Source organism: Leptinotarsa decemlineata, unplaced genomic scaffold (genome assembly GCF_025532065.1).
Source record: "Leptinotarsa decemlineata unplaced genomic scaffold, Ldec_3_MD MMD2_tig00026340_RagTag_RagTag, whole genome shotgun sequence".
NCBI classification, from domain to species: domain Eukaryota; kingdom Metazoa; phylum Arthropoda; class Insecta; order Coleoptera; family Chrysomelidae; genus Leptinotarsa; species Leptinotarsa decemlineata.
Window position 1 is genome coordinate 3586209 of NW_027412694.1, and position 12915 is coordinate 3599123.

Consider the following 12915-nt stretch of genomic DNA (forward strand, 5'->3'; position numbering starts at 1 on the left):
ATAGAAAACTAATATGATACTGTGATGATAATTTTGGAATATAATTTTTGAATCATTATTCTCAATCATAGTTCAAAATAGTTTCATTTCGAATTTGTACTAATCTGAAAATCTAAACTATTTCGACCACTTATTGTACAGAAACTATAAATTTCTATTGGTTTCATAAACTCTGGAACGACCCAGATACAACGAAATCATCGAGAATATATCAAAACCAGTTCAGAGCTGATGTCTCATCGAATTCATATGTCAGGGATTCTTGAAATGTAGATATAATAAAATATATGCTGATTTCCCATTAAAATCGTAATACTGAATTCAAGACCACAAAACGTTTTCGTATTTGAATATTTCATGAAGCAAATTTGTGAGTAGAGGGGTTAAATTAAAATTTTTGATCATTCAATAAAAGGGAAGACAAACTCGAGTTATCAACAGAAGATTTGGAAGTGGCAAACTAGTGTGTTCAAAATTATTTTTTGTCATGATGAAATTTCTGGTAAGTGATTTACATTCAGACGAAAAATATTCATCAAATTGCCACATTCAGTTATTTATGTAGCTCATTCTCATTATTTGAGGAAAAAATGCATGCCCCCATGAATAATTATTCAATAATTATTCACTCCTGAAATTTTTATTTCATTTTCGATTTATCATAATTTCAACTAATTGAGAACCGCAAATATATATTCCTTTCGTATTTTTAGTTCATCGTAACCGACAGTAAACGTGTATGAAATCAAAATTCAACAATTTCATCTACATTCAATACTTTATAAAATTATTGAAATTATAATTGAGAATAATTTCTCACTCTGGGTTTCTACTTACCTATTTCTTAGTCAAACATTTTGAAAGTCATGGGATATGACAAAAAATAATGTTTATTGAGAAATAGTAAATGACACAGTTTCCAACGATAACCGAAATGAATTTCCTGAAATAGTGAGTTGAAATGAAGTTATTTTACCTCTTTAGTGAGATATAAAACGAATAACATATGTTTCAGAATAATTCAGCATATTTCACTGATGTGGAAATCCGTTGTGAAAATATAAAAACGAGCTTGAATGTAAAAGGAAAAATCAACAATACAAGAAAATGCCCTTCATTCTATTTTTGTGAAAGACTATATCCCAAATTTCTCAAATATTTCTCATATACCCCAAATATCTCGATATCTCTCAAATATTTCAATATCTCAAAATCTTCAATACACTCAAAAATACAATAACATCGAAGTATAGGTAATCGATGAATTGATATTTCGCCACCATTATCGCCAGTCTTCGATAAAAAATTGTATCGACATTATGAGTGTACAAAATTTAACTTCAATGAGAGAATATGTGTGTTATTCAGATTAATGAGTTTACTGAAGGTGTGAATATAGCTCCATAATTTTCAACATATAAGAAAAATATTTCAAATAGGCTTTTCCGATCTTGAACAGATTCATCTCCTCACTCATGATCGAATGATTTTTCCCATTTTCAAGTTCGTCTTACTGTAAAAATTCAAATTTTCTGAAAGTATAGTTTGGTGATGCACATTTTGAATTTCTACAGTTCTCAAATTTCTGAAGTATTTTCAATCTATCTTCTCACTTATATAAAAGTGGAAGTCCGTTCAGTCGCCTAAACGACTTGATTTTGGTCATAATATAACAATAAGTATTAAGTATGTAGAAAATAATCTTGCTCCCTGAGAACTATCTTGGCGTGCGCTGCCTATACCGTTGGAGTTACATGCAGATAACCCGTAAGATTGTCCATCTTGAATAGTTTCGAATAAAAGTTCATGATAGCATATATGTACCTCTCATGTGGTAGCCACTATATGCAAAATACTGATCCAAAAAATCCAATTAAATTGGATAGGGCTAAGTGGGGTAAATGTAAACGATTTTTGCATTTCATAATTGAACATAAAATATGTCGAGTTGAACAAAAAATTATTGATAACTGTAATAGTACCCATACCGTTCCATCTGTTTCGAACATTTTTCCCAAATTTCAACTTCATGTGAGTGTTTTTCTGAGTTTTAACAGCTGTTTACAATTACCCCATCAAAAAAATAGACTCTACCTAATATAGGGGTAAATGGAAACACGTTATTCGGAGTCCTATCAGTTTATTGGTGAATCTAGTAGGGGGAAATATGAACAGCAATGAGAATAAGCATTTTGACTTCACATAATATACTTTACTTGCCTGTTCACAATTACCCCTATGATATTTGGTACCTACGTCTGAACCCCGGTATAACGTACAGTTTACCAAAATAATGAAGGTCAGTTTAGTATAAACGAGTTTAATGCTTACAAAATCATTTTAATGACAAAATTGAGTCAAAACAAATGTTATTTTTCAAAAACACTCACTGATCCAGGAAATATATGAATTGTTTTCCTTTCTTTAATTGAAATTTCTGGATCAGGTAACAAGGCTTCGATCATTTCAAATTCAATTGAAGAGATATCAGTTTCTTTCTCAATATATTCAGCTCCAATTCTGTCATTGCGTCTGAATCCAACAATTTCAATGTCTCCAGTTTCTTCATCTACATCACGCACACGACAGACATATTTATAGGATATGCTACTCCTGGATCCTCCGAGGAATTTAACTAATAAGTAAATTCCAGGCTGAATCAAGTGCCACTCAGGCAGTCTATATTCCACCTCTGGATAGGTTTTAGCTACAACTTCTTCTGCCCCTTCATCTTCATTGAGGTCTCCTTCAGAGTCTTCATCATAAGGAATCACTTCGTTCTCTTCCTCGCTTTCACTATCTTCCTTGCGCTTTCTCTTGAGCTTTTCATTGGTATTCTTTTTCATGCGGGGTCTACATTTTCGTGTGGCTTTTTCTTCTTTCCTGCGTTCTGCTTCTTTCAATCGCTCTAAAACTTCTTCAGTCGTTAATACCTCTCCATACTTGTCCTGTTTCAATCTTGGAATGACCTTCTTCGGCTCAGCAGAAGTTTTGCTAGAGTCAACGTTCAAAGTTTTAACGATTGCTGATGAAAACATACCAATGATATCTGAAGCTACAGTGATACGATTAGTATTTGAATCAGCAGGTGTAAACGGAATTGATTGAAGTTTCACTTCCGCTTCTTCTGGAATTTCTTCACTGTCATTCGATTCTGGTTCGACATCAGTGATTTCACACTGTAGAATTTGACCATTTTGTTTATCAGCTTTTCGCTGCTGTTCTTTGAATCTCATCAGATCAGTAGGATTGAATTCATCCTCTGGAAACTTTTCAGCGTTGACTGGAAATATTCCAGTGGTAACAAATCCGATAATAATATTTTTTTCAGTGAAAGACTCTTTCCAGACTTCCCCCAGAAGTTCGGTGAATTCACTTTTCTTCAATCGCCCTGCTCCAAGCCCCATGTGTTTCTTTCCATGGGCAATGAGTTTTTTCTCCCAGCAGGTTTTCACCGGACCGAAAACACATTTATCTAACGGCTGAAGCCTGTCTGTCAAATGGCTTGGAAACTTGAATAGTATGATTTTATTTTCGAGTGCACATTCAATGATTCTCAAACTTATGTGACTTTTGTGTCCATCGTACAAAAGTAACGCATTCTGGTCTGGTAGATTTCTGACATCTCTCAAATTTTTCACCCATTTGACAAATACAGTTTCAAACCAGTTGAAGAACTGGGCTTCTTCCATCCATCCATTGGTGGACACAGAATAAACAGTTCCTGGATAGGCCTTGGGTGAGGTCCACCTAGCTTGCACTGCACCGCCTTTGAAAACGATAAAGGGCGGCAAAAATGAACCATCAGACGCTACACAAGCTAAGACACTTGTTGACTCCCTTCCAGACCCACCAGAAACTCTTGACAAGGTCTTTCCTCGTTCCCCAATGGCCTTTATCCTGGAGGGATCACTTCCAAAACCGCTTTCATCAGCATTGAAAACAAATGCAGCATCATCAATTCTTTCTTTAATAACCACCTCTTTTAATTTTCTATAGAAATTATAGATTACTTCTGGTTTTCTCTGATCCTTTCTTGCTTTTTGAAGATGCTCAGGCTTTTTGAATGACAAAGTTTTATTTCTATTCATGAAGCTATAATACCAGTCTAAGCCAGGCCGGCCATCCTTGAAAGGTGTTTTCAAATGTCTTTGTTGGACAAATGTTGCAATGAGGTCTCGTAACTCTTCTTTGTTACATGGATAACCCATCTGTGCTCGAGCTTTCAAACATTCCACTATTTGCTCCTCTACTTCGGTACTTGAGGCAGTGGACCGTCCTGCTCCCATTTTGGTTTCAGGTACATTTCGGCCCTTTATTCTATGGAATATAACTGCTACGGGAATATTATATTCTTGTGAGGCCTGACGATAAGTTGAATTTTTATTTTTCACGTCACTGACTGCCCTCAGGAGATCGTCTTTAGAGTATCTCTCCGTCGTCTTCTTCTTTATATATTTTCTAGGCATCCTTCTGTTTGTCTGGAATTGAATAAATGCGCTTTTGTAGTGGTAAAGTGTTGTTTACATTTACCCCAAATTGGCGTTCACATTTACCCCTTGTGCATATTTCAAAGGGGTAATTGTAAACACTCATTTGCTCAATTCACAATGATAATTTGGAGGTTAGTTTCATGAAATATACTTCTTCACATCAAATCACTACCATCGCAAGCAATATTCACTTGAATACTCACCTCGAAGCACTTTAAACACTAACTACCGGTACTAGTGTCCAAAACGAATTATAAATGTTTTAACACCATCGAAAACTTTTCGTCAATGCAGACATAAAAACAACTGTACGGAACGAAGACATGCGGCTACATTACCGGCTGGAGTGTGTCGACAAGCGTTAGCGCGCGAAAGTGAACAATTTTGAATACTTTATAATACACAGAGTTGTTTCCAATTACCCCGAGTTCACATTTACCCCACTTAGCCCTACTTTTTTAAAAATGCATATTTTGGAATATCACTCAAATTTTTATAAAACTTGATACAATTGTTTTTTTGAATATTTAATATTTTACACTATCTTTTACACTTAATAATTTGGACGAATCGTTTAAAATTTATCATGATAAGATTAACTTGATGCAACACAGTAAGCCATTACGCGTGGCGTCTACTGTAAGACTTCTCTGAAGAGGTAAAATACCTTGGTACAGTGGGACGCACATGGGGTCTTTCACCCCGTGTGGTCACCTGGATCTACATTGCAATGATAAGACCTATGTTAACGTATGGAGCCATTGCATGAGTCCCGAAATTTTTACCAGCAGCGGCCATCCATGGAATTAATCACGGGTCTGACCCCTCTGGATCTGTATGTTAAGGAGGTTGCGTTAATGGCCATGGTACGATTGCTCACGGCTGGTGTAAACCTCGAAGTAGGAATGGGTCAATTGAGGCTGGGCCTATGGCGGGAAGCGCTTACTGCGCAACCTCTGCTGCAGACAACAAACGATGCAATTGAACCCAGGTTTGTGTTCAATAAACCCTACAAAATACAAATTAAGCAGAACATAGAGTCAGATGATACAAATGCAATACGAATTCATACAGATGGCTCAAAAACCAAAGAAAGGTCAGGGTGTGGAGTATACTCCAGATCACTAAGCCTAAGAATGAAGTGGGGAATGGGAAGAAATACCAGCGTGGTCCAAACAGGACTGGCTGGTATCTCAATCGCCACAAAAGAAATAACCAAGAGAAAAATTTCTGGCAAAAACATAACAATCTGCACTGACAGAAGACAAGCCCTATTAGCCTTGAACAGACAACTTATAACTTCAGGGCTAGTACTAGAGTGTCACCAAGATTTAGCCAAAGCCCGGTAGATAATAACATTATCATGAGGTGGGTTGAAGGGTACGACAGGAGTAAAGGTAATCGCATTGCCGACTCTTTAGTCAAGGAAGCGGCTGGACTAGGAATTTCAGGACTCAGTGGCACCTACGGCCTGACGACTTCGACAATTGTGGAACTAGTCAAATGTTACACCCATGCTCAATCCTTAAAGAGATGGAATGGAATCAAAGGATGTAATCTTGCCAGGATCACCTTGGGCGACCCTGGGAAGAGTGTGTGTTCGGCGAGTCTGCCGATATAAAGGAGATGTCTGCCAGTGACCTGTCCACCTGGAAAGGACAGGATGGACGATGACCTAGGAGGACAACTCCTCGGGGGGATGTACAATGGGTCACATGTGGCCTAAGTGCTGTGGGGGGCTTACACTCACCCTTTCTACACTACATATACAGGTACTGTAAGACGACGGAGGACAATGCGCGGGGGAGAGGGGCGATCTATACAATTGAGCGCCATCGCCGAAAACGCGACCCGAACGCGGGCAAACACGTGAGGGGAGACGTCGTTGACGGTTGTGTTAGTTTTGCGAATTTCTTTATAGATAACATATTTCGATTATCGAAGATATTCATTTCTCAGTGCAGTTGGCATATTTTTAGTTACTGTATTTTTGAATTAGCTGTCGCCCGCTCTTATATTAACGTACAGCCGAAGCTACTGAATCTTGAAGTATGCAGGTAGATTATGTGTGTAGCTTAAATAAGCAACAAGAAAGGAAATCAGGAATTTCCACCACCAAGGGGGAAAATAGGGGTTCAAAAATTGCATTGAATTTCTTCAGTTTCGAAGTTGGAAACCTGAAGTTTTGGATTAATGAAAAAATATTGTAACTATTTGTTCAAAATGATCCATCACGAAACTCAAGGTCGCAAATCTATATCTTTGCGGGCGAAGCCACAGACAAATAGTTATTCATATCCATTTCCCTGTAATTAATGTAGGTCATTGAATTGAAACAAAGTTATCTGTCACATAATCAAATTTTCCTAGAAATGTTACTGCATAAATCTTTAGTTTTTCTCTGAATTCATTATCAGTTTTCTCCAACTCGACCCAGATCCATTTTTCCTACGAATAATATCTGGATCTTTTCTTTCAGTTAGAGTGAAATGAAACACCAACTCAAAGAACAATTTTTGTTCCAGGTTCTTTGCGCGTTAGTTGCGCTATGCGCAGCAGCCCCTCAGTATAAACCTTTCAAATATAACAAAACTCCCCAAATCGTTCAATACAGACCAGCTAACTCCAACCCGGCTAGCAATGATGAAGGACAGTACCGTCCCGATGATAGTGGAGCTTATGTACATATTGACAATCCTTACAACTACAAAAATATTGCCAGTGGCGCATACGTATCTGACAATTCCGGTGCATACAATGATGATGGCCAATATCATCCTGACAACAGTGGTGCCTACATTCCCGACGGCTCGGGACGTTACGAGCATTCAGACGAAGGTTACCAACACCAAGGAGCAGACTACAATCCTTACGTTGGAAATGTCAACAGAGGAGGTAAGGGCAACAAATTGTAAAATATTATATCTACGAAATACTGAATTACTCAATCTAGTTCGGGCTCAATAAACGCCTCATCACTTCGAGTAACTGTAACATTTTCAAACTTGTTCAAACGAATATTACTGAAGTTCAATCCCAACACCAAACCGTTACTTTCAACACCTCGACACGTGATTCAATCACCAAAAGAAGAAAGATGGTCAGAGTTTAATCTTCCTCTAGAAGATGATCACTTGGTGATCGTAACACGTGTCGTGGTGTTGCAATAACGGTTTGATATCGGGATAAAACTTCAGTAATATCCATTACTACACCAAAGGTGCCAAACAGTGCATTACTTGTTCAAACAAATTCAGTGAAATACAGTGAAAAAATAAGAAACGAAGAAATGACTGACCTGTATGAATAATTAATAGTTAATTGCTTTTTTCACCTAATTTTCTGGTACGCACTATATTCTTCTCATTTGTCGAAAAATTTTCCTACAGTATTTTCAGAATTGTCATCGATGCTCTTTCTTTCAAACAATCAATGGGCATTGATATTTGGAATACATTGAATACCAATTGTTGTCCGCAACTTAGTTAGCATGGACTTCAGTTTTTGGGTTTTCTCAGAGTTTCAATAACAAAAATGTTATATATTTACCTTTCTTCGAATACCGGAAAATGTATCAAACTATAAATATATTCAACCAAAGTTTTATCGAAATCAACTGAACAGTATTTTTATAACGTTTGTTTGAAGGTGGTTGACGATGTTTCGTGGTGTATTTTATCAGTTCGGACTTCCATTGTCTAATATAATATAAATTGATTTGCATTCCCTGAATCCAGTTATCATCCGAAGATGATTGTGGATACCAACAATCGAAACGTCGTGACGTAACTTGGTTTGGAATGACAATGGAAGTCCGAACTGATGAAATACAGTATTTTTATAACTTTTTCCAACAAATGTTTGACATGTTTTTTCATTTGAAATATTTTTTTTATTTCAATGAATTCACTGGAACCAAGCAAACACCAAACTCCCAGTGAGCTCACTACAATATAATGATGGAAATCACTATAAACCGTTTTTGAGACTAGCGCACACAAACGCACAGACAAAGATACAAACATTCTAAAAATCATTTTTTTTGCATTAGTTATAACTTCCTAAAGTAATTATATTTCAGAAATTTTCGATTCTTGAACTCAATCAATCAGATACATTACTGATATAAGCAGCTTTTTAGTAATAACAAAACAATATACTGAAAACTACTTTTTCTTCACCCATAACTTTTGTATGCTTTTGTTAGCCAAACATCAGACTCGGTAGCAAATTTGGGTGAAAGTTATCGTCAGTCGAAAGAAAGCATTTCACAGTTTTGGAGTTGAGAGAATTGGAAATATTGAGGAAATAATAAATTTGGAAAATAGCACATATATCATTCTCTCTTAGATTCTACATATTCCATTCGAAATATGTAAATTTCTAAATCTATATGAACTTTTTCAAACATTTATAAACAATTATAAACTTCCCCAATTGAAAAAAAATCAACTGTTCATGAATGAATATATTTTTCATAATTATTGTCCGCGAATCCATCGCGGGAACTTTTCGGTCTTTCCAGATTTTTCGGAAGCAAAATCTTCCGATTTACTCAATTGACTATTAATAATTCACGGGAATGTTTTTGTGTGAAGTGAAGTATATTCAGCCTACGTGTCAGCAAATATTCAACATTATTCTTCGAAGTAATGAATATATTTTATTTGGAATCAATTTGTATAAATCAAAGACTCAATGTTAGTGAAAACTGAACCAAAGCCCGTTAAGCTGTTCTTGATATAAGCGCGCATAGTGTATTCTGGATTATATTCTGTTGATAAAATAGTTGAAATTCTGAATAATTTCAATCTGAAGTGATGTGTGAATAAATGGCTAGCTACTACATTTTCATTTTATATTCATTTCAAAAATAACCATACACACATTGATGAAAATATATTGACTGGAAGTTTACACACGAAATGATATCACAACGGTTTTTCACTGACGCCTAATGAAACGAAAGTATCTGTACTCAATCTTAATGAAAATATTCAAACAGGCTGACGATAATAAAAATGTCTTTACTACACTACTATAGAATATACCTCTGACACATCATACATCTGAACAATGTGACATGTTAACACCTTTGGAATGTGATGTTTGAATAATGGAATTGAGAAATGAAAGCAGTCTTCATGATAATTGGCCACCATTTCGTCAACCAAAATTTGTTAAGGTCACTGATAATTACTCTTGAATTCATGTTTCATTCAGTATTATTCTATGAATTTTCTATTCGTATATTTCAATGATAATTTCTGAAGCCATAGTAGCATCGCCATCACCAGTATCTATCTACAAACCAGTCACTGCCGCTCCATCGTTGGTAGCCAAGGGAAATTCTGCAGGAAACAAAGACTACAACAAATATGGCATAATCAGGAAAATCGAACAAGTTTTGGAAGACGGTTATCATTACATGTAAGTTAAAGTCACAATTTCCACACAATCATAATAAAAAAGAATATGTGTGACAATAATTTTCTTCACAGATACGAAACTGAAAATGGAATATTAGGAGAGGAAGAAGGTCATCTGGCTAACAAAGGACAAGAAGGAGAGTATATGGACGTGAAAGGATTTTACAGATATATCGGACCTGACAATGTCGAATACAAAGTTGAATACACAGTGGATCCCGAAAATGGTTTCGTCCCCAGAGGTGCTCATATTCCACAACTACCACAACCATCTTCCTAAGGTTGAGATCACTGTAATTCCAGAACATCCTGAAATCATTAGTACAAATATTGAGTATCGTATTTTCTCTACACATTGATGTCACTTTTTTCCACTCCATCATGTAAATAAATAATAGAAATCATTTATGACTCATTATTTTGTTATAAGTTCAGTTGAATTCCATAGTTACAAATAATATCAAACTCAATTGTGCTTGAACAACTGATACCAGTCTGGCCATTACATCTGGTCAGGCTAGAGTCCAGACAGGTCAGGTCACTTTCAGAAGGAGTATATTCCAGGGCAATTTCCTCAATCCCCTCTTTTTCTCCATATCACTACCATCATTATCCATTGTTGATATTAAAGTTGATGCTTCTGAAAAAATCGATCTCCATGAGTTCTTGGGGGTAGCGGAAAAGTACACCCATGCTATCGGTATAAGATTCAGGATAGACAAATGCGCAATGGTCCATCACAAGAAAGGACGATGCAGAGGCTATGGAGAGGGTGCGCAGCTCGTAGACGGAAGCATCCTAGAACATCTGGATGCCGGAGAGACGAATACTCACCTAGAAGTGGAACAATGCCACTCACAAGAGGTAACGGCAGTGAAGAACTCTCTCCGCGGCAAGTATCACCACAAACTCCGACAGATCTGGTAATCGGAACTGTCTGGGAAGAACGAAGTGACTGCTGTGAATATGCTTGCGGTTTCAATCCCACTCTACTCGTATGGAGTTGTAAAATGGATCCGAAAGGAGCTGTATCGACTTAACTTGAAGACCTGAAAAATAATGCATCTCCGTAGGAATTTGCATCTCAAATTATTGGTTGAACTTTCTCCGACAACAGGGAAGCCGTGAACTTTCGAGTATGGAATGTTTTCATGACAGAATGATACTGGTTGGAGCCTGTAGTTATCAGGAGTTCGTATTCCCGTCTCTGCATGGTCCGTGACCCTCAGGATTTGGAGCTTTTCTCTTTATGGCTACCCGAGCGGCTGATGAACTTGGTTTATTTTCCGACATTGAATGATGCGATCACAATTTGGTCACCGAGTCGGAACATAGGAAGCCGCAGATATCACTTCACCCCTACGGCAACACAAGAATGAGCAACACAAAGAGCCTGACCTTTTTCAGATCGAGTGGGCTGAAGTCGGGAGGTTCATCATGGCTCGCCAGAATGGTGTTTTCAACACCTCAATCTATCGTATTCGCGTGATAAGAAAAGAGGTTTCAGATACAAGATGCAGGGCCTACCGTGAGGTGTCTTAGACCACCTATGTCACTTTTAGAGTATTGACAAGACACCGGTGTCGCCATACGGTTCGGGGAACATTGAATCCTTTGTGGGAAACGAGAAGGGCCACATTCATTGGGACTAATTTCCTACCCCCTCAGACTGCCACACGCTAATCCTGATGTAGTACTTCTTGACCATCAGAGCAAGACGATATTTGTCGTGGCGAGACGAATATTATTCGAAAAGCTAATTGATAACTGCAAAAGAAAACCTTTCTGGAATCTACAGGGTGGCCCAAAAGAGTGTTGTATTCAAAGTTGTGTGTTTTTTTCAAATGAAACGCCTTGTATTTCGTTACACTTTTGAATAGGTCAGGAATAAATAATGTGATTTCATATCAGGTACTATGTACCTAACTATTACCGTTCTCGAATTATTGATTTTTTTGTGAAAATGCTAGGTATAGAAATCATTCATTCAACGACCTAAAAGAAGACGAGGAGAAATTTTTTCAGTATTTCTGAATGACTCCAGGCAAATTTTCAGATGTTCTGGATATTCTAGAGCCTGGTGTAAAAAGCAACTCAATTTTTCCTCGTCCATTTTCATGGGTACCGTCTGACACCGTGCTGTCAACTGATGGAATAACAAAACAGAGGGACAAAAACTTCCCAGGCACGTTTGGACAAGTTGATGCTGGCAATAAGCGCTGGCCGGCGACGCACTCACTTGTCCAGTCCGTCACAGCACGTACCGTTACGCTAGTTGCACACACACCGAATTTGGACGGCCGACTTCGTATCGGTCGTCCAAATTCCAATAGTGAATCACATGTGGGAACGGGCCCTGGCACACACGCCGACCGGTGATCGTCGCCGGTAAAATACCGGTGAGCAGCCGTCCACTGCCACCGTATCGCCGGGAGTACCGGAAAGTAGTGGCATACATGACTAAATACACTCTTGCATACTCACCGGTTTTTTACCGACCATTCCAGTCTCGAATACTCAGTGAAATTGAAAATACTACGCATTAACTTCGTTTTGGTAGTGCTTGCTAATTACGACAACAAAGCAACTGATTGTTTGACCGATGAGAATCCGGTGAGTGTGCAAGCACCCGCTACCAATGAAATATCGGCCGATTTTATACTGGCCGTCCAAAATCGGTGTGTGTGCAACTAGCATTATTTGCCGGACAGGAGAGCTGGAATCGTTTCCAGCGGCGGACGCTCTTGGCTGTACCGTTCCAATCCAATACATATTTTGACAAGACTGTGCTGTGCCGGACAAGTGGGCGACGAGCTTAACCGTGGACTTCACTATGTATATATATATACATATATATATATATATATATATATATATATATATATATATATATATATATATACAATCTCCTCCAATTGAAATTGCATTCACCAGACTTTCAACAAAAGATCTAGTTCTTCGAAATTCCAACAAGCTGAAAGGAAAACAAATCC

General features: G+C 37.6%; 2 protein-coding genes across 3 annotated transcripts; one reads left to right on the forward strand and one right to left on the reverse strand.

Annotated features, from left to right (window-relative positions):
- The first annotated feature begins 345 nt into the window (after window positions 1-345).
- On the forward strand, window positions 346-10326 carry LOC111504096 (larval cuticle protein LCP-30). 2 transcript variants are annotated; one of them, XM_023158586.2, is made up of 4 exons: window positions 346-502; window positions 7019-7388; window positions 9767-9923; window positions 9995-10326. In XM_023158586.2, the coding sequence occupies exons 1-4, from the start codon at window positions 488-490 to the stop codon at window positions 10200-10202; spliced, it is 750 nt and encodes a 249-aa protein (XP_023014354.2). In that variant the 5' UTR covers window positions 346-487; the 3' UTR covers window positions 10203-10326. The 2 variants fall into 2 exon arrangements, with proteins under 2 accessions (XP_023014354.2, XP_023014355.2); XM_023158587.2 differs by lacking the exon at window positions 346-502 and having other exon boundaries at window positions 6983-7388; window positions 9776-9923.
- On the reverse strand, window positions 2370-4947 carry LOC141485836 (uncharacterized). The gene is made up of 2 exons (XM_074183387.1): window positions 4697-4947; window positions 2370-4481 (listed from the first exon to the last, which is right to left on the reverse strand). Exon 2 carries the CDS (start codon window positions 4467-4469, stop codon window positions 2370-2372), a length of 2100 nt encoding a protein of 699 aa, XP_074039488.1. The 5' UTR covers window positions 4470-4481; window positions 4697-4947.
- Window positions 10327-12915: the final 2589 nt, after the last annotated feature.

Coding starts and splice junctions, on each gene's coding strand:
- LOC141485836 (XM_074183387.1), bottom strand. CDS start 4,469: ATGCCTAGAAAATATATAAAGAAGAAGACGACGGAGAGATACTCTAAA.
- LOC111504096 (XM_023158587.2), top strand. CDS start 6,983: ATGAAACACCAACTCAAAGAACAATTTTTGTTCCAGGTTCTTTGCGCG. Junction 7,389..9,775: donor TGGAAATGTCAACAGAGGAG/GTAAGGGCAACA, acceptor AAGCCATAGTAG/CATCGCCATCACCAGTATCT. Junction 9,924..9,994: donor GAAGACGGTTATCATTACAT/GTAAGTTAAAGT, acceptor TTTTCTTCACAG/ATACGAAACTGAAAATGGAA.